The following is a 24,769-nucleotide window of genomic DNA, read 5'->3' on the forward strand; positions in this document are numbered from 1 at the left end:
TGCACGCTTTGATTGGCTAGTTTTCTAAACCAAAAGCGATGTTCTGAGCCAATTGAAGAGCTGCTGGGGTGGAACGCAAATCGGCGGTGGAACGCACACGTGATCCAGCAAGAGACACTCAGTGTGACCTGGCAGGTAAGTAGCTGCACTGCTTGTAACTAGGATCAAATTTTAAAGATTACTACAGAGAAGAATGGTTAGCTAGATATTTAAAACAATGTAACTTTTGCTTATATGTTATCCTCCATGGCAATGCTTTAGTTCCTCATCAGCATGCTCATTCTATTTTTAAATAAAGCTATTTTAAACCCAGCACTGGGCCTATAACTTCTCTATGCAGTGCAGGTGGATCATGGCTTCCAGGAGGGGGCAGCAGAGTGTTGTACATTGCTTCCTGCAAACATCACAAAAACCCTCAGCCTTGCACTCTTCATATAGGATCCTCCTCCCATTGCATCCAATATAACACTATATCTGATGCTGGGTCTGCTTAAATCTGTCCAGGAAAAAAAAAATGATACAATTCGACTCTGGCAGGGGAACGCTCTATCTCCCCACCCCCATCCCCCTCCCCCCATAGCAGGGGGGTAAATGCTCATTTTTGTCTAGAGTACCATTACAAAACACTTTGCTCCAACGTCAGCCAGGGTTTTCCTCTTTCCTCCATTGCTCTGGATTGTGGCCGGGCCCTCGGCATCCTCCCGGTCTGCTGGTCCTGCATTGTACGTGGGGACCTAAGGGAGCTGCAAACAATGGGGCAGCAAGAAAAATACAGGCAACTATGTCAGTGTTCTCCCCAGCCAGGGGTGAAGAAGATGTACCGTAGGTGGGTGGCAGCCCCTGTATAGTGACCCAATTCTTCAGTAACAATTCAAACACAGGCGTGTGGTTACTGAGCAGTGACGGGCGGTGCACCCAGCTAAAAGGGCCGGGGAGAACACTGCATGTGATCCATATATTGTGTACTGAGCTGTACAGAATAGATCTTTAGATAATGAAATGTCCATTAAACTTTATTCATCCTTTGCAGAGAGGGTAGAGGCGGCCCAGGAAAATGGCGCTCATGTCCGGTCTCTTCCAGTGCAGCGATCTGACAAAATGGCAGCGAGTTTCCGATATCTACTGGGATGTGGTTGGGGCTATGGGAGCCAAGAAGAAACGATTGGTAGAACTGGACAGATGGTGAGTCGGAGATGGGGAGAGAAGCGTTAACCAGGCTGACGTCCATTCCCAGCTCTGTTCCTGCACGTCTTTCGGGGCCAATTCACACCGGAAACATTGTATTGGTGAATTCACATGCAATGCTAAAAGAACTGCAATGGGTTGCTATAGGGCAGCATGATGGCTCAGTGGTTAGCACTCCGGCCTTTGCAGCACTGGGTCCCAGGTTTGAATCTTAGCCAGGAGTTTGTATGGATCTGCATGGAGTTTACAGGTAATAAAGACATATGACTATGGTAGTGACATTAGATTGTGAGCTCCTTTGAGGGACGCATAGGTGCAGGAAAATACAGGACATGCTGCATTTTGTGCATGCATGGAAGCTCCTTAACCTTGGCTCCAGCCAACCTGGAGTTATTTGCTAGAAAGTGTTTTGAATCCTCCAAATCCATTCCAGGTTTGCTGGATCACCCAGATTCACTGCTGAAAGTTTATCCTCCAGTCTAGGAGAGATTTAATAAATCAGGCCCTATATCTTCTGGGGCCCTCCATAAAGTTTGGCCACGTATATGAGGGCTTGTAGCCGTGTATTTTATTATTAAAGTGAGCAGTGTTTAACCCAGATATTTTTGTAAGCTGGGTGGGATGAAATTGTAGGAGGCTGGCAGCCCCTGTATTGTGACCCAACTCTTCAGTAACCCCCAAAAACAGCCAGGTGGTTACTGAAAGGTGCCTGGTGGTACGCCCAGCTGAAATGGTCTGGGGGGAACACTGATTAGTGCTGGTTTGCTGTAGCCATGTGTGAAGAATAACCCTTGTACACCTGTGCAGGTTTCAGGAGGAGCTGCCGGGGGTTATTAATGCGCGGCCCCAGAAGTTCTTGAAGCTGGAAGAGCTGGTGAAGCTCATGGAGTGGAAGCTGCTGGTAAGGCATTACATATACAGATTTGTGTGGTTTGTGTTTCTGCTTTGACAGCGACTCTTAAGAAGAACCCTGAAGAGCACTTTTTTTGCATCTAAACTGACTAGGTAACACAACTTTAATGCTATTTCAAGAAAATAACATTGAACTCGTTTTGCGATATAATCCGATATCACCCCATTCATAGAAGATGATGATGATTTGATCATGATTGTCGCTTTTATAAATGATCACTGGTGGGTGTTCTACCTCTGCATACTGCTGCATTCAGGAAGAGGCATTCTTTGTGATGGGGAAAATAGAATTTGATAGCAGTGAACACCATAGACCAGAATGGAAATCATGTGCAAAGAAAGAACAGGATTTATGCTTGCATCCGATTGGATGATTGAAAGCAGCACAATTAATATCTGATAATAGTGAATTTTCTTTACTCCTTTAGTATATCGGTCAAGTGAGCCCCATGAAATGTAACTTAGAAGTGTAAGGAAGGCAATCCAAGAATCCTTTATACTTTTCGACCGCACGGATTATCTCAGATGTGGTGGAAGGGATTGCTGAATCAAACTACTGTTGCAGAAGTATGGTGTATGGGTCCATTAATTTCTCTTTTCTTTCTGGTTGGATAGAGGGGGAAGTTCCGCCCACGTTTGCAGCAGATGGCTGCATCTAACCCGGAGAGCACAGTAGAAAGCTGCACCAAGAAGGCTTTCCAGCGACTCCCCGATGTCTCTGCAGCCATTGAAGAACTGTGCCAGCTGAAAGGCATTGGTCCCGCCACGGCTTCTGGGAAGTGATAATAGTGCCCTATTCATGGGTGATCATGATCAGAGCCATAGCTCTGCCCTCCGCATAGTCTGTACAGCACACTGATGATGCCACTGCACTTTTACAAAAATAAAATCTGGCTTTCCAAGGGCATTTACTTTGGATTTTTTCCATTGTGTTCATTCTTTAATACATTTCAGTAACATATTTGTGCCTGGGTTCAGCTTGTAATGATGACAGTAGTGAAAAGAATTTCTTTTATGTGTCCTGTATAGCTGTCCTGTGTGCTGGAGCCCCAGAATCAGTGGCATTTATGGCAGATGAAGCTGTGGAGAGCTTGCCCGGACTGGTGCCCATCCAGTACAACCTGAAACATTACCTGAGATTCCTGGAGGAGATCCGCAAGAAGGCTGAAACCCTGAATGCAGGTGATGAATGAATGTGCTGGTGTTCATAGCTAGATAATAAAGATATCCCCCACTCCCTGAAATTGTAAGGCTAGCTTTAGATCTGTCCTGAACTCCATGCAGCCAACACCTTGCCAGCCACTCGGTCACTTGCACCACTTTTAGAACCAGCGTCTGCAGATTTGATAGCTGGAGTGGCACTGTACCAGGTACTGCCTCGGGTAGAAGATACTTGTAGCCTATTCTTCAAGGCAGCCGTTCTCTGGCATAAGGAGGCAGTAACCACACCGCCAACCCCATTGCCAGTCTGGACATAACACCAGGACATAAATGGAGTCAGCAGTTGCACCAAGGGAAACGCAGGGACAACAAAAACTTTTTTCCAAAGCTTTCCCAGTCTAATATTTTTATATTGTCATTTATGTCTTAGTTGGAGAGATTTCCTATCAGTCCCTATAAAGACAGAAAGTCAGAAGAAGTCTCCCCAGCGGCGACACAGGCAGCAATACAAAACCTGAAGGGGGAAATTTAAAATACTAAGTATTTTTAAATGTACTGCTTTACATTTAATAATACTTAACATTCATACTGCCAGGAAAGTTAATCAGACAAAACTGATTGAGTATTAAAATCTAAAACTTTGAAAGTATCAAAGTGATGGCCGCTAGATGGCAGCACAGTTTTTTGTATCAAAAACCAAAGATCTAATACACGGATCAGCCAAAGATAAAACCTTACACTACGTACACACGTCAGATGGTTCGTCAGATGGTTCTGGCATGTGTACAGCGCTTGGCGTCCATCGTCCGAACGACCGTCCTGGCCGATCCACGAATGATGAACGATCTTAATGAAAGTGATGGGGGAGGGTGCAGCAGGGTGCCGCTACGTCGTTCTCCCCCTCCCCTCCCTATAGGTCCGAACAGTGTTGTATGTACAGAGCTCGTTCATGCACTATTTTGTCATTGGAAAGGATCTTTCATGATCCTTTCCAACGACAAAAGACTGCATGGTGCATGACCAAGCTCTGTACATTTGCAATTACATATACAATTATTGCCCATGTGTACTCAGACTTACAGATAAAGTGATACCATTGGTGATCTGCCCGTCATGGGCTGGGATATTAGGCAGTCAGTTCTTAAAAGTGATGCGTTGGAAGCCGGAAAAATGAGCAGTGTAAGGATCTGGGCGACTCCACCACGGGCCATGTTGGGATGGCCAGACAGCCGGATGGCATCACATGGGCCAGAGCATCTCTAAGCCAGAATACCTTATGGAGTATTCTTGGTATGCAATAGTAGAGCAAAAGGGATCCAAGGAAGAACAACAGGTGAGCCGGCAAGTGTCCTAGGTGCCCAGGTGTCAATGGTGGAGTGAAGGGGGTGGTGGGAACAAATTCAGCCATCAAAACAGGAGAGCTGCCATATACACCTCCTAGATTGTAAGCTTTTCTGAGCAGGGTCCTCTCCTCCTGTGTCTGTATCTCTGTCATTTGCAACCCTTATTTAATGTACAGCGCTGCGAAATATGTTGGCGCTATATAAATCCTGTTTAATAATAATAATATTACATATTTATTCTTTGGTTGAGGGACACTTGCCAGTTGTCATTGCTGAAAGGAGAAAGCAGACAACCCCTTTAAAGCAGGATTTGTCTCTTGCAGAATCAGAGGAGAGGAATTGGAGCCCTCATCGTGTGGAGCTGTGCTTGTGGACGTGGAAGGTCGGACAGAAATTGTGCCCTGAACTCTTGGAGACTCTGAACGAGGAAAAAGAAAAACCAGCCAAAAAACAAAAGACAAAGTAATGAGGGGGCTGTTTGTTTACTTGGTGCATCCTAGGTCACTATTTCCTAAAGAACTGATTGGTTGAGTTCTTCTTCAAGTGTCTCCCTCCACTGATTATAAAGTTAAGGAGACATTTTTATCATCCAGGACCAATGACTCTGTTATACTCCCTTCTTCCCCAGTGCTCTTCTTTCTTTCCTTCCTCACTAACACAATATATCTAATGCTTTTGGATTTGGGGATCATGTTATCTCTTCCCATGATATCACACCTGAGCACATCACATGTCTGAAGGGCGGGGGGTCAATAATGTGAATCTATTTCTCTACATCAACAAAGCACAGGTTAACTTTAAATACAATGGAAAGTCACATAGTGTTGAGTAACAGCTGAAATTGCCAATCAGCATTGATATTCATCCTTAGGGGCGGGAGCAAGAAGATGGCTTACCCACAATGTTCCAGATTCCAACACTAACTGAAGGGCCCCGTATCTGATTTAAATATAAAACCATAAAAAATGATAGTGACCAATCAAAGTATTAGGCACAATGATGGCTCAGTGGTTAGCACTCTGGCCCTTGCAGCACTGGGTCTCAGGTTCGAATCTTAGCCAGGACGCTGTCTGCATGGAGTTTGCAGGTTCTCCCCGTAATTGTTTGGGTTTCCTCTGGTTTTATTCTACATGCAGTTAGGTAATTGGCTTCCCCCCAATATTGCTCTTAGACTGTGGTAATGACATATGACTGAGGTAGGGACATTAGATTGTGAGGGACAGCTAGGGACATGACTATGGACTTTGTACAGTGCTGTGTAATATGTCGGCGCTATATAAATACTGGATGATAAAAAAAAAAACACTTTTGTACAGCATGTCGATTTATTTACTCTTAAAGCAACCATTATCCCAATGTACAATTCCCTTTGTCCTCTTCTCAAACAAACAGAAACTGGCTGGTTAAAAATAATCAGCATGATACAACACAATCATATTTATAGAAAATAAATATTCTTTTTTTTTTTTTTTTTTTAAGATTTCATCATTTATACCTATTCAGAGGTTCTTAGTATTTTGGCACTTTTTATAGGATTAATGGGGACCTTGTTTTCAGAAAACCATTCTGCGTCCTTTCTCTAAAGCCTGCTCTATTACAGATATATTTTTTGATATAATAATGGTTAACCTCTGTCTTTTTATCATTAAATATTTCTCTCTCTCTAAATAACATTTCAATAATTTTATGTAAATTGTGTCTGTAAATAATAAATAAATCTAATTTTTGTTAACTTTTACTGTTTGAAAGTGCTGTTTTGTTTGGCCTAGGTGGTCACATGACCTTGTTCACTTTGGGATCCAAATATAAGGAATAATATTGGTCTGGCTCTCTTCTATATAAAATTATAATAAAGTATATTTATATATAAACCAATAGACTGCTAAATAAATATTTGGTGTATGGGCTTAGTTTAGCTTCTCAAATTCAATAGGGGACACTTGAAATAACTTGCAGGGACCCCCTGCTATAATTACTATATCCACAGCTCACAGTACATTAGCATTGTGGTCAGTGGGAAGAATGTCATCCTTACAGATACCCAAAAAGATCATTGGTATCACTTAAACTGACCCAAGGGGTGCATTATTTCTCAAGGGACCCCCAGCAACCTCTGGAGGGGCCCTGGCTGACAAGCACTGCCTTAGACTGCATACAGCCAGTAATTGATATCACAGAGAGACTCACTACAGAGCTTCAGTTGGTTGGTAATTTCTTGAGTGCCTCCTAATTTTGGAAGGGACAGTGCACAGAGAAGGCGGTGAGTCATTTATTTGTATGGTTTATAAGATTGGGACTGAGATGAAAGATAACCCATCGCTTTGATCATCTACACTCAGCAATGCGCAATGGCTAAAGGCCACAAGACCTCGCCAAGGACCCATTATCTGTAATCTTGTTTAGAGCCGAATGAAACACCAATTTAGATACATTTCTGGCAAGCAGGATTTTATTGCAGAAGGGACTTTTGTATTTTTCTTCTGCAAGAAAATGGCCCTGCCTGGCAGCCTTTTCCTGAAAGGATACTGATTGCATGGGCACCTGCTGGGTACCGGGACAATTTAACTTCCCCGCACATGCTCATGTCATCTTGGCCCTGCCAATCAAGGTGGCCAAAGAGGCTGAACTCAGGGGACCAGATAACAATGCCGGCAGGTGTGATAAGGGATATGGTGGCCAAACGCAGAGGAAAGCGCTTTGGTAGGTAAATCTGTCATAATGTACTGATGCTCACTATGGCATAAATCCTGAGCACCAGCAGTGAAGTTTAATTAGTCTTTCAATGTTTCTTTGCAAAATGTGATTCTTTTTTTTATATGAAAGTGTGTTATTCACCAAGCTGCTTAAATTGAATTCAATTTCTAGCTGGTGATATTGCTGTATTTATAAACTCCTATGATGGTACATTACATTAAGCTATAATGTCATACAAGAGAACACAATTTTGGTTTGTATACGGGGTCTGCAGCAGGAAATAAATACCACCTGGTTTGCAGACACTGGCACACCATTGACATTCTTAATAGATTTTTCCCCCTAGCTGGGGAAAGCTGACTTGTAAACGAGAATATTTAATGGGAGTACAGCTCTCAATCAGAAAGTAAATATCTGCACTTAGCCTGATGTTACAGATTATACTGCTGATTGGAGTTCCCTTTTAGTGATGTATGAACCAACAGGGCAGCTTTGTGGTTACAGATAATGGGTAGGTATAGATCAGTGATCAGTGTGGTTATTGTGTCATGTGACTTCTCAGGATGGGGCTGCAGGGTGCAGGTACCTGTGTGGTTCAGGCTGGTTCACTGGCACTTATGCCAAATTTTGTATTTGAATTAGCCAAATGGTGCCTTCAAAGAAGCTACGGATGTCCCAACTCTATTAGACAACGTTGGTCTGCCACTGGTGTATATGTCATACAGCCTCTCTTAAAGGAGGAAGATAGGATCACTAGACGGGGTTAGGAGGGTGTAATGAGGTCATTAGTACATGTACTATGCACCTCCCACTCTTTGCAAAATGGCCATAAACGTCTAAATGTTGGCCAATTACAAGAGAGGTATAGGTCCGTGGGATAGCACTTTGAAAATGCAAACTTCTATTTTTGGGAGGTGATGATATTTTCTCCACTGACACCCTCTAACCTCAGGTCCTAAGATTCCATCTTCCTGTACCTGTCCTGTATTATAGGAGGTGGCGTGCACATCACATAGGTGCAGCCATTGGGTGTAGTCACTACATAATGGGAACCACACTGGCAAAAGAACCATCTTGTATCCTGCAGCTTTTCAAATGGGTTTTCATCAGGTAATACCAAGCATTGGATGCTAAGGATAAACCTTTCTTTATAAGACAACAAATCATTATTATACCCCTTTGGCTGTTAAGCTTTCTAAATATTAGATAATATTTAGAAATAATATTAAGCTAGGGTTTGGTTGTATTGTGTTGTGTATTGGGGGAAAGCTTTTTTCAGTATTCCATACCTAATGCAGCATTTCTGGTTTGCCCATATCACCTCTATATCTTTTTTATTGAAGACGCTGGCCCATATAATCTATCACAGCACAGATCCAATTTTAGGTTCTGCAGAGGTGAATAAACCATAGTTATAGCTACACAGGCACCAAACTTCCCATACTCCTCGGCTACTGGAATTGGGGAACTGCCATTTCCAATTACAATACCTAACCTGCATGAGGCTAAAAATTCTAAGCCACCATAGCCCCATCCTTTGCATTTGTTCCTAGCAGGTATATGGCAGATGGAGCCGGTTAAGTTGCTTGCTACCTAGTTAGGAATAAAACATTTGCTGCACTATATCAGTGCATATATCATTATTTCCAAAGGCATCATAAAACAACTTCTAAAACATCAAGAGAGGTAGACAGCGTGGTGTTTCTTATTGATAACAGTCATTTTGAGAACTAAAATAAAAACTGTGCTGCCGTTTTTTTTTTACCACCAGGCCAGGTTTCTGTATTCCAGATGTTCCTTTGGCCTGAAATTTTTTAGTACAGCTAAAGAATCAAGGCCACCCTTCCCAAATACAAGGAACTAAACTACAACCAATCAGAAGCCCAATGTACAATTGGCTTTTTTTTGGTTGCTATCAATCTACGGAATATTGAGGATCTTTGCACCCTGGTATTAAATTAATCACTAAGAACTGAATGGGGGGGGGCTGAAATTCTTGATCTTAAGGTATCAGGATTGTTTTCCTCCTGTAATAATAATAAAAAAAAACAGGTATAACCAGGCAAAAATAAGAGGCTACATAGGCTCTGTCTATATCCCAGCTATATACTATTGATCTGTAGTATTGGGTACAAAACAGCTATGGGTCATGTGACTTTTTCACCATTGGGATTGTAGTTCTAATTGGACAAAAAGTATTGTAGTCTAACTTCAGTAGTCCAGCATTCATGTCTGTGTTAGACATGAATGCACCATACAAATGCACAGAAGTAATGTGGGTCATATTATATTGTCTGTGATGGAATTTGGACATAATTGGGCCTCTTACCCTATTATAAAATGATAATACAAACAGCCTCAGAAAAATGCAGAATGAGATTGTACTTAAAAATAAGGAACACCCCCATAAGTTAAATAAATTTAACCACTGTTAGAGAAACCGGGACTCCTAGGATGTGATAGGTTGCTATGGATCATAGAGAGACATGAACTTAGTCTTCTATAATAGACCTTCTATATCAAAGTGTTTCAGGTTAGAAGTGACTTAGGCAGTCTTTGTTGCCTATAGCAGAAAGTTAAACTCCTATTTTCACACTTTTAAAGTCACCCTGCCACTATAAAAAGTATAATTGTTGGTTATTCTGCTGTAAAAGGCACATCAAGGTGGGCTCACATACCTTTCTATCATTTGCACTGTGATAAACCTCAGGAAAGTCCAAGAGGTATATATGAAATATGCATTGATCAGCCAAAACATTATACCCATATAAAGTGAATATCACATCATATCATGATTGAATATGCTGTATATCTGGTATCATGGCCACTGCTCAACATGTGGGATATCTTGGGCCACAAGTGAACAGTCCATTCTTGTAGGTGTTGTGTTGGCAAGCAATAAAAATGGGCAAGAGGGATCTGAGAAACGTTGACAAAAGTCAAATTGTGATGGCTAGAAATCTGGGTCTTGTGGGGTGTTTCTAGTATGCAGTGGTTGGCACCTACCAAAAGTTGTCCAAGGAAGGACAACCAGGCAGCAAATGACAAGTAATGGGGGCCCAGGACTTACTGATTCGCATGCAGAAAGGTTGCCAATCCCATGGAAGAGATGATGTAGGACAAAACCTGTCCTCGGTGAAAACCTTATGAAAGAAAAGTGCCAGAACATTGATCACATTTTATTGCATTTGTGGCTGCATAGTAGCAGACCAGTCAAAGTACCCATACTATCCACCAACTAAGGTGTCTACAATGGGCATGTGAACATCAGAACTGGACCGTGGAGCAAATGAAGAAGGTGGCTCGGTCTATCACATCAGGCTTAGACCATGTGGATAGCCAGGTTGTGTTGTCTACCTGGAGAAAATATGGCAGCAATTAGTTCTAATAAATGAAGGCAGACCAGCTAGCTGAAGGATCTGCTGGTATTATCTTGACATCAGGCACCACAGGACATTTTCAGAGGTCTTGTAGAGTCCATTCCTTGACAGGTAATTTGGTGACACAAGAAGGACCTATACACTATTGGGCGGGTAGTTTAATGTTTTGGCTGATTAATTCAATCTTGAATCTCCTTCATTTCCACAATTTTTTAGTTTCACGGGGTCCCATGAAAACACTACTGGAGTGAAAGAGAGGGTCACTCTAAATTAGGACATTGATTGGGCAACACAGATTTTCTAGAACAGTTTTCCTCTATGTAGTTTGATGAATGAGTCCCTGTCAGTGTTACCTGATGATAACCCACCTTCTGCAAAGCTTTATGCACAGGCTGTAATAACTTAGAGCAGCAATAAATAAAAATAGATTATAAAATCACCTGACCACATATATACATAGCAAACAGCATTACATGACTCTGCTTTTCCGTATGAAGGGCAAGTGAGGTCCCCGCAACCACTTAACCTGGCTCCAACTTAATTCTGTTAGTCTTCGGGCTGCCGAAGGCATCAGCAGTAGGTCACAAAGTCAGTTCTTTGCTGTGGGAGGGTGAAGGAACAGGTTCACCTCGGCACCGGAGCGTGACACCCACAGCACTGAAGGTCAAGGGGGATGCGGTATCTGAACGCCAAGCAGGTCGTAAGCAAACACATTCCAAAAGATGGCGAAGGCTAGAAAAGTAGCGTAGCACAGCAGGATGACCCACCAGCCACACTGGTCCTGAAGGTTCTCTTCGTAGCTGCGAAGGATGGTCAATCCCATACTGACACCAACGGCAGCGCCCGCCAAATGAGCCATGAAGCTGGGCTGGGGACCAGCAGCTGGTAATGGTGGGGAAAAACGGAGCCAAACTGCCCGGCCCACCTCTGAGCTCACTGTGGACAAGGAGAACAGTACCATGTTATAAAAATGTTTGTCCCTTCTTCAACTATATAGAATGCATGCTAGCACAAACCTTGTAAAGGCCTAAGAACCAAACCTTACAAGGTCATTGTAACCATGTCAAAAATAAATGTTGCATTGTGGAAAATGTGATCATTTTGTAATCCCAAGTATAGGAAAAGTGGGATTTTTAGGGGACTCTAGTGGTCAAATGGGACATAAGGACAGGTAAGTATGAGATCCTTACTTTACCTGTTTTCTAAGGAACATATTACTTTACCCAACTGAGCAAAATATATGTTAGCTTCTAAAGCCAAACTCAATTTTCCAATTTGCTTTCTACATAAACATTCTTAGATATGCTTTTTGTTGTTTGAACATATTTAAAACAAATACTTCCACCCCTCTAGTTGTTTATGTGACCTGCATGATGGGCTCATCACTCATCACTCAATCATTGGAGCTACATGTTTTAAGAGATGCCATATATTGAGCAACCAACAATACAGGGATTGCCCAGGCTTATAAATAATACATTTGGCAAAATCCATTTAAAATTAGGAGACCTAGCCTGGCTCACCTACTGTGGTGGACTCTAAGAGCCTGATTTGTGAAAGCTCTCAATGGCTGGAGAGAATTCACTTTCAGAAGTGAAGTTGGGTGATCCAGAAAACATGGAATTGATTTTTTAAAAATAATTTGCTTTTTGCTAGCAAATGTTTTGAATCCTGGACCAGATCCATTCCAGGTTTGCTGAATCACCAAGCTTCACTGATGAAAGAGTATTCTCTCCAGGCTTAGAGAGCTTTCATAAATCAAAGCCTAAGTGAGAGGTAATTTTACACTCCTTAGATGATTTTTATTGTACAAGAATGGAATGTGTTGGTAAATACAATGGGCCTGATTTATTATAGCTCTCCATGGCTAGAGAGGATACACTTTCATCAGTGAAGCTGGGTGATCCAGCAAACTTGAAATGGATCTGGTCCAGGATTCAAAACATTTGCTAGCAAATTGTAAAAGACTTTGAAAAAATTCATTCCAGGTTTGCTGGATCACCCAGGTTCATTGATGAAATCATATCCTCTCCAGCCTTGGTGAGCTTTAATAAATGAGGCCCAATGGGCTTCTTTTTGCTTTAGTGGGTGGTGTAAGTCATTTCCTTTATTACACTCCACATTGCCACTGCTGGGCTTTCACCCACAATGTCTACCTACCTGAACACCATCTTGTTACTCCATAAAATAAATGATAGTGTATGGCACTATTCCAAAATTATGCAACTGTTTTAAAATTTACATGGGAGCCTTGGGGGGAGCAGGGGATGCCCTAACCTTGGGGCTTGTTCACACTGTGGCCTATACATCTGTAGCTATGCCACTACTGAATATTATATATATATGTTGCCATATTGGTGTGAGTGATCTGCTCTGCTAGATGGCAGCAAGTTGCTCTTGTCCTGTATGCAAAATATGGGAACAGCCACAGACTGGTCTAGTCTTCTTATTGTAACATTTTTTGAAGTTTCCACAAATGGAAACAGTAATATTTGGGACTTTTAAGGTGCCTTCACTTAAGTATATATAACATAAAAATAAAATAATTTATTAACAGCTTCTGTAAAAATTACCATAGGAAAATCAGAATATACTTCTGTGTTTAAGCATTTAGTGTTAATGAATGGAGTATCTTCTGATATGGAGATATCTTGAGAAATATCACGTAAGTCCAAGTCCCAGTTAATATTGTTCCCAGTTGTGGAAGCTTAAAAAAATCATATAATTAGAAAGGGGGATGTGGCACCATTTACTTTCTTCATAATTCCACGATAAATAGAATAATTAATTATTCTTCCTATTGGTCAGAAGTTTTTGCCGTGCCAAAAAGGTCACTTTAGGTTTAGGTGGTTGATCCAGCATAAATGAGTCTTGATTGCCCGCATGCTTTTAAATTTCATTTTTTGTTTACTTACTACAGACCAGTGCAAGAACCATTCGAAGGACCTTATAGGGACAACGCATTCCAGCCCAGTTCTGTAACAGATCAGGGGATGATATTATTATTTGTGTTTAAAGCAAAACATTTAAAACACAAATACAAACAATTACAATGATTCATTAGTACGACACAACAATAATTTACCATTGAAAAAAATGCTTGATCATTAGGTAACACTTAGAAAACAATTTTGCTGTTCACACATTTGTATTCGAGGTTCCTCTGGATTTTCAACTATACAAGCACACCTATTTATATATAAATAAATAATCCTATTTAGTGCGTAAGAAGATAGGTTACTTGAAACATTAAGTATGAGGTCCTTTAGTCTCACTATCCAAACGCATTTCACCTTAATGGCATCTTCAGGGGGACTTGAGACAGGTGAACTAATGATTCAAAAATATCATAAAGAGATAAATACATTTGATACAGGTAATAGTAAAATACACTTTCAGCAGAGCAATTTCTGTTGAAGCAGTTGAATAAATAAAAATATATATAAAAAATTAAAACACATGATGAATAGGATTATTTATCTATATAAATATGTGTGCTTGTATCTGTAAATATCCCAAGGAACCTTGTATGCTTAACGAGGTTGGGTAACTAGAAATACCAAATTTGAATGTTATACAATATCCTGATGAATATTAGTTACGTAAACTTGTATTTAATAAAAGTAGCTAAAGAAAAAACTCCTCCGTTTCTCTCTTCTGTCAATACATACCTTAATGGTCCAAATACCCAAACAAAGTTGGGATCTGTGAGGGGATGGTGCCGCATCCATTATTAGAAATACAAAACATATGAAGATATGGATTTTTAAGGCACCTTCTCTCTAAGAGTATCCTAAAATCATGATTTATTACTACATTAAAAGATACAAATATCAAATAGGAGATATGGAACTCGCATAACAGTCTCATAAATTGTTTAACATGTTTCGCCAAATGTGTTTCTTCAGGGAAAGATGATGAGACAAATGGGCAGCATGGTGACTCAGAGGTAAGTGCTCTGGCCTTTGCAGCTCTGAGTCCCAGGTTTGAATCTCGACCAGGACATTATCTGCATGGAGTTTGCAGGTTCTCCTCATCTGCGTGGGTTTCCTTGTGGTATTCCGGTTTCCTCCTACATTCCAAACACTGGCAGTTAGGTCAATTGGGTTCCCCCCAAAATTATAGTATTTGAGGTAGGGACATTAGATTGTGAGCCCCTTTGAGGGACATTTAGTGACATTACTATGGACTTTGTACAGCGCTGCGTAATATGATGGCACTATATAAATACTGTGTAATATTAATAATAATAAAAAATGACGCCCTAAATTTAATCTAATGTCTCTTATCCATTAGGTATAATTTTAACCAGTTAATAAGTGTCTTTCTATGTCACAGAGCAAGACCATTGGCACCAGAATCCATGGAAGGTCGGGGACAAATATATATGAAAACAACAAATGCACCAGGTACTATTACTATACCTTGTACAACAAGGTGCTGTTGCTATTGTAATAAGGGAACGGCATTGAATATTGCTATGGTAATATGGCAAGGCCTGGGGAAACGTCACTTTACATATAGAGTCTGTGGCCATGCTAACATAGGAAAACCATAGGCAATTTGTTTTTTTACATCAAGGGTGTTGTTGCTATGGCAATACTGAAAGGCCTGCAGTGATATTTGACTTACATGCAAAGAGCGATATAAATTTACAGGCCAGAGCTATCGCTGTAGCAATATAATTAGGAATTATGAATTTTGATCTTGTTGCTGTTGCCATGGTAACCTGAAATGCTTCGGATAATACTACTTTACAACAAAGTGCTGTCGTATTGCAACAAACAAAAGCCCTACTATTTTACACCACACTCCTACATTTTAACATAAAGAGATCTTAAATAATAAACCTTTACAACGGTACTGTCACCATGGTAATCGTGAATGACCTTAATTATAACTAAACTGCTCCACTTTCAGAAACTACAAATATCGTTTTGCAGGCCTGAAGCCCTGTTACTTTACATGTTGACGTGCCAGTTAATATCACTTTGCACATGGCTGCTATTACTATGTTTACATAAGAAGCCTCAATTACTTTACATCAGGCTTCTGTTACCATGGAAACACAGAAGGCCTCAATTGATTTACTTTACATCTAGGGTGTGGTTGCTATGATAAAATGGCAGAGCTTTGGGTAATATTACTTTACATCAGGATGGTGTTGCTATGGTAACAATGACAGGCCTGTTTATTAATAAGTATAAAATCTTTGATGTCTGCCTGTTTCAGTGTGCTGAGTAGCATGACAAGCCCCAAGAAGATGGATAGCCTCCCTGTGATAACATAACTTTGTTCCTTCTGCTCCGGGTCCCCTCTTGTATAATATAATCATTCTGTAGCACTTTCCAGCAATGTAAATGCTTGCTTCACTCTGCGCTCTGTCAGTTTTAGTCAGTGTATTCCATCTCTGCGCTGACCAACTGTCACCTTCTCTCATGTCACCGATGGTGCAGACTGTGACATGGAACCTCTGATAGCACAACGAGAGATTGCTTTCATGTATTATACATAGCAGTCCTTGCTCACAAGTTCTTCAGAACTCTAAACTTGATTCAGAATTTCTGTTATTTGCACAAAATTTAAGCGTATGTTTAGCCAAAACTTTTTTTTAAATAGACTAAAGAAGGGATAAAAGCCCTGCCAGATTTTTTACCTCCTAAGGGCAACTTTTCCCCACTTCCTGTCCCAGGGAAGCAACAGGAAGTTAGTGGAAATCTCCAAAAGTGACAGCACAGTTGTTAGATAAACATATTAGAAAATTTCCTTCCACTTCTTGTTCTAGTGGCAATCCTAAAATTTCACTTTTTTAATGATACCACAATTAGACAGGGTGACTCTCCCCTATGGGGACACTGACATCAATGGAAAGAAAATGCATGCATGGAGTTTTGTATGTTCTCTGTGAGCATCATAGGATTTTAGATTTATGGTTCACCTGGCATTGCTTCTTATAAAAACCTAACACTTACCATCACAACATTAGCAAGGTGGGCAGAACAGAGGGCGTACACCCCGCCGGAGCCTCCGACCAAAGGAGCTCTCATGTCAGTGACTGATACAGCAAGGGATCCTGGAGAAAGAAAAATGATGGCATCAGGATAGAGAGATCAACGTGAGGAGCTCATCCATGTCCTGCTGCTCCGTTACTGACCAATTACAGGCTAAGAGAGAGCGGTGACCAGGCTATATTGCATATAACTGCAGCTGCAAAAAGTCAGGTCACCAATATGGCTGTTGTACGTGGATGAATTATGAACAGGGTCAGACTGGGGATCTGGGGGCTACCAGAAGGAGTGAGGAGGGCCCACCAGAATGCATAGCATTCTGGCACAGAAAACAAAAGGGCACCAAAAACAATATTGGATGTGACTCCGCCGGACATATTCTGGTCTTCCGGTTGGCCAATCTGATCATGGATCAGACACATAGGAGTGCTCATGGAAATTATATCACTCAGGAAGAAATGACATAATGGGCTCTATTTAATCTGACATTCCCTCAAACATCCTTTACTAGGAACCAATTACTGCCATTGAAATACATAGACCTGGAGGATTCCCACAAGGGAATGTTTGATTTACTCTTTTGTACTTAGAGCCCTTTAAATACTATGGGTGACTTTAAATGGCAAAATAAGAGAAAAACGGTTTCTATACAATAAAAAAAAGGGAGAAGTGAGGGACAGATGATTGGATGGATGCATAGATAGATAGATCGATAGATTGATAGATCGATAGATTGATCGATCGATTGATAGATCGATAGATCGATAGATCGATGTGCTCACCTGCCAACACCCCGGCCAAATACAGGAAACTGATCCGCAAGACCCCGTGCACCATTTCTAGAGGAACTCCGATCATCAATTGGAGAAGGGTGTTAAATCCCAGCTGCTCCAACCTGAAAGAGTAGAACAATGGCAGCTAACAAATATAAAAGATGTATGAAACATACTGGAAAAACCTGATGGCCACTGGGCACCTGCCGCCCTCATTACTGAACGGTGCAATTTAACTTGGACCAAGTAAGTTCATATTGGCAAGACACAAGCAGAAAAGGTCATACACAAAACTGTATGTAAACCTTTGAACAATCGTGTAATTCAATTTTTTTCTTTCTTTATTGCAGAAATAATGGTTAGTTGCAGACATCACAGGAGCTTGCAGACATTGTATCCCTGTAATGAAGGTAACTATAGTTCAGCTTTAAGGTTTATTATTACTATATAGCCAGTCATGTGATTCCGGTCTCTCTTCATGACAGCCAAGTCCAGAACCTCGACTGTAGAAGTCAGAGACACACCCCTGTCTCCTGATTGGACAATAAAGGAGTGTCCAGGCACGGATGAGCCATCATTCATTTTTTCTGCTCTCTTGCTCTCTTATCTGTGTTGCCTGGGAGCTTCAGGGAATTAAAGTTGGCTATAAAACAGTTATTTAAGCTAACTTCATCTAAAAATACATTTAATCTTGTTTTCGCAATTACGGCATAATCGCATTCGTTGGTCTTATACTTACCTGCACTTCAAATGTAATCTGAATCTAAATACTAAATATAACAATGTTGCCTAAGCATGATGTTTGTGAGATTTCAATTTTTTGTATGTTCTTTGTTACCTTGCATCTGTTTTCCTTGGGTAAAGGGGCCCTGCAAGTCTCTGAAGTGTCTGTAATGATGCTTATATAGCTGCCAAAGCAGTTCAATGAGCTAAATTGGGAGCTTTCACTTCGGCAACATTTTGGCAAAATGTGAATGTCACCACTCCACTCGTCTCTGATTTGCAGCACATTGCTAATGAGATGATGGGGTACAAGTAGTTTAATTTCTCATTAGCAAACGGATGAAATGAGCTCTGTCAGCTGATCGCTAGATATTTTACCAGCAGGAGAGAACTAATGCACACATTCGAAGACTGAAAAACTGGCAAGTTTCCTAAAAACTAGTCCTTGTGGTTTCATTTAAGGTAAGCACTCATTTATTTATTTTATTTTTTTTGCATTTGATGTGCATAAAATCAAACCTATAGAAGTCCAGCAGCAGATTGATAGATACATGGATACTCCATGCCACCCAACTACACTGCCACCAAACACTTCCAAAAAAAGATTCTGAATACCATTTATTGCAAGGATATTCAAAGCTTTGGGTAGTTCAGTACTGATTCCAAAGCGCTGGTTTGCAGTGGAACCACAGAATAATCATCTGTCTGAACTTACATCCACGGTCATTCCTTTCCAATGTCATGTTTGCTATCCATTCGTATTTGGATAGTTGCTAAAAAAAAAGGTTGCAATGGTCTTCGTAAGGATTGCTTGTATCCAAAGAAACCTAGCAGTACAGGTCGAATGCAGCCTATGCCCTGCCTTGAGTGCAGCTTAATATAAGTCAATGTGAATAGGAACACTTTCCAACCATATTAGCTAGCATTTGCAAATAATTCCAAAAACTGTGAAAGACCGCAGGTGACCCATGATCCTTTACAATAAGTGGCAGAAGAAACCACACTGCAACTGCTTACTAGGGCAGTTCAGTAAATGCTCACAAATGCATGTGAATACCTCCTCCTCCTTCTCATTAAAGCTCGCCAAGACTATCATGGGAGAACCTAGGTGACCAAGCAAGCCTGGAATTATTTTCTTAATAATCCTTTGCTATTAGAAGGCAACCATTTTTAATCCTGGACCAGATCTATTCCAGGTTTGCTAGATCACCCAGGTTCTCCCATGATATTAAATCAGGTCCAACGTATTGGCATACATTCATGACCACTTGCTGAACTGCTCTGGTAAGTTATTACAATTCTCTTGCCAGATGTACCACCGTGGGTCTTCTGCTGTCCCTCAGAACACTTATAACCGCTTTAGGCATTTCAATGTGTTCCCATTCAAGTCTATGGAGGCAGTTTGGTGGTAGATCTAAAAAAAAAAAAAAAAAAACATTTTGATTCATTTCAATGATATTCAGAATTTTAGGTGATTCAGTACTGGGTCGAAAACGATGAATTGGAGCTGGGAATAAGTGAACTGTATGAGTACTGTGTACTGCCCTTTAGCAGTAATAATATACCACATTCTAGTTATCGCACTGCAAAAATAATTATAACAGAAGGATTTTGTTCCCTTTTGAATAGCTTTTTTTTTGGTCTAACCTTTTTTAATCGGCTTAAAAAAAAAAGTTGCTTTTGCAACCTGTTCTAACTCCCCCCGGTGACACCTTTATCCATATCCTAGAGTAAATACCCTGCTTGTTCCCAAACAGCCAGCAAAAATGCCTTGAAAGGCTAAGAGGTGAGTCAGGGATTTTATCCCTCTATGCAGGAACACCTATTACCAAGCTGCAGGCTCAGGGCTGATCTGAATAAAACCATTTCAGTTTCAGGAGTTTTCTTTCACACCGATAAAATTGCTTCTGGCGCTGACTCCAAGCAGGATAGTAAGCTTATTTTCTGGCAGGAGGCCCAGAACCGCCAACGTCCTCCCCTCGGAGATATTCGCTCCCCTTGGCATGTTGTAGTACTGCTAAAATAAGCCAGCTTTATTTGCATTAAATAGAAGACGTTACACGCGGCTTTCTGGCGTCAACAGCAGCCTTCGCCACGTTTGTGAAGGTGCCAGAAGAGTCTCGGGGAAATTACAGGGAAATTATACTGCGGAAGAAGAATTTGACTGGGTTTCAAGGTTTTTTTTCAACCTTCGCCTAATTTTTTTTTTTGTATGCAGATTTTGAAAGCAGATATATTTTTCATGTTAGTGCAGCATACTAAATGTGTCACTGTCATTCTTCCAGGTATTTATTACAGCTCACAGGGATCACAGTGCTCCCCCTGACAATGCCTTCATCTGCCTTTTCTTTCATAAGGACAGAGCTATCATTGTTCAGGCATCATCCAGGGTCACAACCTAATTCCTGATTTAGGACTTGTTTAGACCAGTGGTGGGAACAGTTCCCATGTGACTTCCAGAGGTGCCCACCTTTCCAGCCGCTTGGCCCCTTTAACCATTGAGTTGGTTCTTGCTGAACCATTGGTAAACATTTTATAATTGGTAGGTACTGAACCGCTTACTACTCAGTTAATTTCCTACAGGTAGCCACAGGTAAGGTGCAACATGTAGTGTCTCACCCCTGGGCACTTTTGAGGTCTGAGGAAGTGATAACCACTCCACAAATCCACCACCTGGCTGAACAAGCCAGTAGATATGGTACAATCATATAAATCCTGTTGGTACTTTTGGCTGTGTTCACAAATTTCAGAAACAGACCTCCCCCTGCTGCAGGACATTTTGATTTGCTACAATGTGCAACAGCCTTTCTCAAACTTTTTACCCCGAGGAACCCTTAAAATTATTTTCAGGTGTCGGGGATATCACCTGATCGGGGATATTTTCAGGTGTTCAGTCAATCAATTGGGATATTGCTATTTGTATTGCTTCCCAGTGGCAAGAATGCACCCATATCTTAGGTTATCTTTGACCACAATGTAACGTTTACTGGCACCTTAACAGGCCCTTGGTTTCATGCAGCTGGTTCTGTCAAATAGTTTTGGCCCCAGGACTATGTAGGCACCATCTTACGGGAATCAATCAACCACAGTTTAAAGAACCCCTGGCAACGTCTGGAAGAACCACAGGGTTCCATGGAACCCTGACTATAAATGGCTGTACAATGTACAAAATGATCAATCACTGGAGAAAAGGAGACTGAGGAAGACTGGTGGCATCACCTCTGCCTAGGAAAAGTCAATGGACAGAAGCTCAAAACCAGCTAATGGATGATAGGGCTGAGATGAAGGTAAAACCATTGGGCAGCAATAGGTAGGTGCCATTAGGAATAAAGAGCAGCCCAGTGCACACAACACATTTCTTGTTAATTGCTTTAACACATGTTTCTGCATAGACACATGCGCGTTACCATAATACACAAATAGGAACAGACCCTAAGAAGCTTGATATTTAGGATCACCTGCTTAGGCATTTATATGGAGTGATTTGTCAATAGCCCCCACCTCCCTAACCCCTGGGTAAGTAAGGAATAGGTAAGTGCTTGCCCTTAGGGATAGCTAGGGGTAAGGGAAAGGGACCACCAAAGCTCCATATTATTTGGGTTTCTCCTTCTCAAACATAAAAATGAGTAAAGCACAACGCCAGCAGCGTCTACCTATATTATGAACAAAATGGCAAATCCACAATAAAATGGCTCAAAAATAAAAGAATCAAGGTGTTTTAATGGCCCAGTCAAAGTCCTGACTCCAACCCCATTGAAATGCTGTGGTGGGACATTAAGAGAGCTGGACATAAACAAACCCCACAAACCTCGATGAACTGATTTAATGTTGTAAACAAGAGTGAGCCAAAATTCCTCTGCTACGATGTGAAAGACTGATAACGTCATCCAAAAAACAATACTGTCAATTTCTTGCTGCTCCAGGTGGTTTTACAAGCTAGAGAATTATGGTGTGTACTTTTTTTCACACATGGCTTTTCTATTTTGGCTTTATTCTTGTTCATTAAATAAGGGCACGGTGTAGTCTGTTGTGTTTTGTCTTACACCTGAGGTTAGATTTATATAGTTTTAGAACCCGGTGGGGATCAGATGATTGTTTTTATTATTATTACTTCCTGATAGCTTAGAATTAGCTTAGAGGGCACATTTTCTATTTATCATGACTGTATATATTCCTACGGGTAGGAATAAATCTATAAATGGCCTCTGCGTTGGCATACCCCAGGAAGGCAGCCATCCATATCTGTCAGGGGAGAGCGCCTGTGGTATTTGCAGGTCTCCCTGGGTAATTACAGTATTAAAAATAACTCCCCCGAACAAACGGCCGGTCAGCGCACAAAGCTGGCATTGCCCCGATATAAAGATGTTACTTTAGTAGGAAGCACTACTGTGCCGAGCATAATTAGGATGTCACAGCTATGTGCTCCGGTTACCATAACAACAGCCGCCAAGGCCTTGGGATCAATGCAAGGAGTAGGCCCTAGAAGCTACAATAGAGCAGCGGAGGATGATGGGAAAGCAGCGTGGTATACATAGACAATGGGAGGAAAAAGAGACAGGAAGAGGGATGAATGTACAGCTTTGACATGATGGAAAAAAACAAGGTTTGTATAAAAGAAAGTGACAAACGCCTAAAAGATACGTACGCCTCCAGGCAAGGTAATAAAGAACCAATTAAAGCATTTAACACATGGTATTCCTAAACTAGTATGATTAGAGCCTTCTATACCCTCTGGTGTAGGAGAGGCAATCAGGGCCAAGAGCTGATATAGAACATGCTGATTGGAGGGGGAAGAGCAGAGAGAGGAATTCATCAGTGTCCTGCTGCTCCTTTACTGTCCAATTAAAGACTAAGGGAGAGAGATAATTAAGCTATAATGCATATACCAGCAGCTGAAAAATAATATCAGCTCACCAACATGGTTTTTGCGTTGGGTTGGGTTATGTACAAGGTCTGGGAACCAAGGGCCCAGGACTACTATTAGCCCCATACTAGTTAATGTTCCTCTCTTGTGTCTAAAAATCTAACATTGCACAAGTCAAGCTCTTTTGAACGGGGCTTGTATACAAGTACCCCTTGCCCCACCTTGATGGCAACAATACTGGGGCCCATCAGAGGAAGTGGGAAGGAGGGCCTACCAAAGTGCACCTTTCCTCGGACAGTTGCATCTTAGTGTAAGGCAGCCAGGGCCAGGGGCCCTAAATTCGGGGGCATACAACCAGCTATTTTCCAGTCCTGCTGTGGACCAGTCCAACCCCGGTTCTCTATATCCCAGGAGTGGGATGAAAATACAAATTGTTAAAAAAATATTATGGAAAAATAGTTTTTCTAGCGTTTCTCTTTATTTCAAGGGCTGATTTTTTCCCTTTTTGGGATTGGATAAGGTGTACTATGCACCCCTGTACCCCTGTACAACCCAGGGTGAGGGGGAGGATATCTGAAGGGTCCGTTTTTAATGGCCCTTCCCTTCCCATCTGCAAATCAACACAACATGACCCCAATGTTGAGTTCCTCTACGACAGCCCTTTACATTGTTGGGGGCAAGTGGGGGGTCTGGTTTTGCCAAAGAAAGGGGGCCACGTGCTTTTTCCCCCCTTTCTTTTTGGCAAACTAAATTCCAGAAACCCATAGGAGGAGGGAACACACATTTACTGCCCCCTATTTTCAACCAAGGTCCCAAGCCTATTAACGGGGCGGATTTCATCATTAGGGGCCCACACTTGTCCATGTGACACACAGCTACCAATCAGATTAATGCATTCATTTTCCCAAACATATAGAGGACTTTTTGTTCTTGGTACTAGCCAAAAAAAAATAAAAATATATATCTAGCTTTTTGCTTTTAGGTTTTGAAATGCGAAAGAAACCATTAAAAAGCAGAGAAGCAGCCCTGGAGCCGAGTCTCAAGTACCTGGTTACCATGGAGACTCATAAAACATGTAGAACGAAAATTCCTTGTTTATCAGCCACGATAAGGCACAAAGAGAATCTCTTCAGTTGCGGGGCTTTGATTCAGAAAGTCGAGTTGATGATCAGCGAATACCAAACAGTGAGAGAGAGGCGAGAAAGCCGCGGCTTTGATGTCAGGCAAGGGCCAAAACTTTTTTATTTTTAATTGAGGGACGTTTTTAAAAAATGTTTTTTTATTTTTGTTTTTCATTGCATTAAGGACTACAAAAACGTAACATTTTTGAAGAACTTCTCATTTTTTGATCACTTATCACATGAATCCATCATGTCCAATTCTGGGACATTTTGCTGCCGTGGGGTCATTTTTTTGGATTATTTTTTTATATATTAGTTTTGGATAAAGTAGGGTAGCGTTAGACCCTGGGGTTTATTTATAAAGCAGTGACACCTGCTATAACAGCAATCTGACACCAAATATTCTGCTTTAGAGTTGTACAACCGCAGTAATTGACTTTGCACCAGAGATTTTTTGGTATATGTAAGATTTACTGCTTTATTAATAAATCCCTGGTGTCCAGTTTCTACTACTGCTCACCCCCTTTATTAACTTTTGACCATTGTTACTAGGACAGAAAGTAAGGACAAACCCAAAATTTTTGGTTGTCATAAAAGCAATAGGT

The 24,769-nt window shown here is 41.2% G+C and overlaps 2 protein-coding genes across 2 annotated transcripts in view; one reads left to right on the forward strand and one right to left on the reverse strand.

Moving 5' to 3' along the window:
• The first annotated feature begins 63 nt into the window (after positions 1-63).
• Positions 64-6,304, forward strand: LOC140335031 (uncharacterized). Its single transcript, XM_072417382.1, has 6 exons — positions 64-135; positions 1,031-1,182; positions 1,993-2,086; positions 2,713-2,871; positions 3,126-3,279; positions 4,925-6,304. Exons 2-6 carry the CDS (start codon positions 1,055-1,057, stop codon positions 5,065-5,067), a joined length of 678 nt encoding a protein of 225 aa, XP_072273483.1. The 5' UTR covers positions 64-135; positions 1,031-1,054; the 3' UTR covers positions 5,068-6,304.
• RHBDL1 (rhomboid like 1) overlaps positions 6,056-24,769 on the reverse strand; it is a gene marked incomplete at its 5' end in the record, with an annotated part of 25,859 nt that continues 7,145 nt past the window's right edge. The window contains 4 exon segments of the mRNA XM_072417380.1: positions 6,056-11,611; positions 13,591-13,651; positions 16,648-16,748; positions 17,466-17,578. Of these exon segments, the coding sequence (XP_072273481.1) occupies positions 11,340-11,611; positions 13,591-13,651; positions 16,648-16,748; positions 17,466-17,578 (547 nt within the window).

The sequence above is a fragment of the Pyxicephalus adspersus genome, chromosome 7 (genome assembly GCF_032062135.1).
Source record: "Pyxicephalus adspersus chromosome 7, UCB_Pads_2.0, whole genome shotgun sequence".
In the NCBI taxonomy this organism is placed as follows: Eukaryota; Metazoa; Chordata; class Amphibia; order Anura; family Pyxicephalidae; genus Pyxicephalus; species Pyxicephalus adspersus.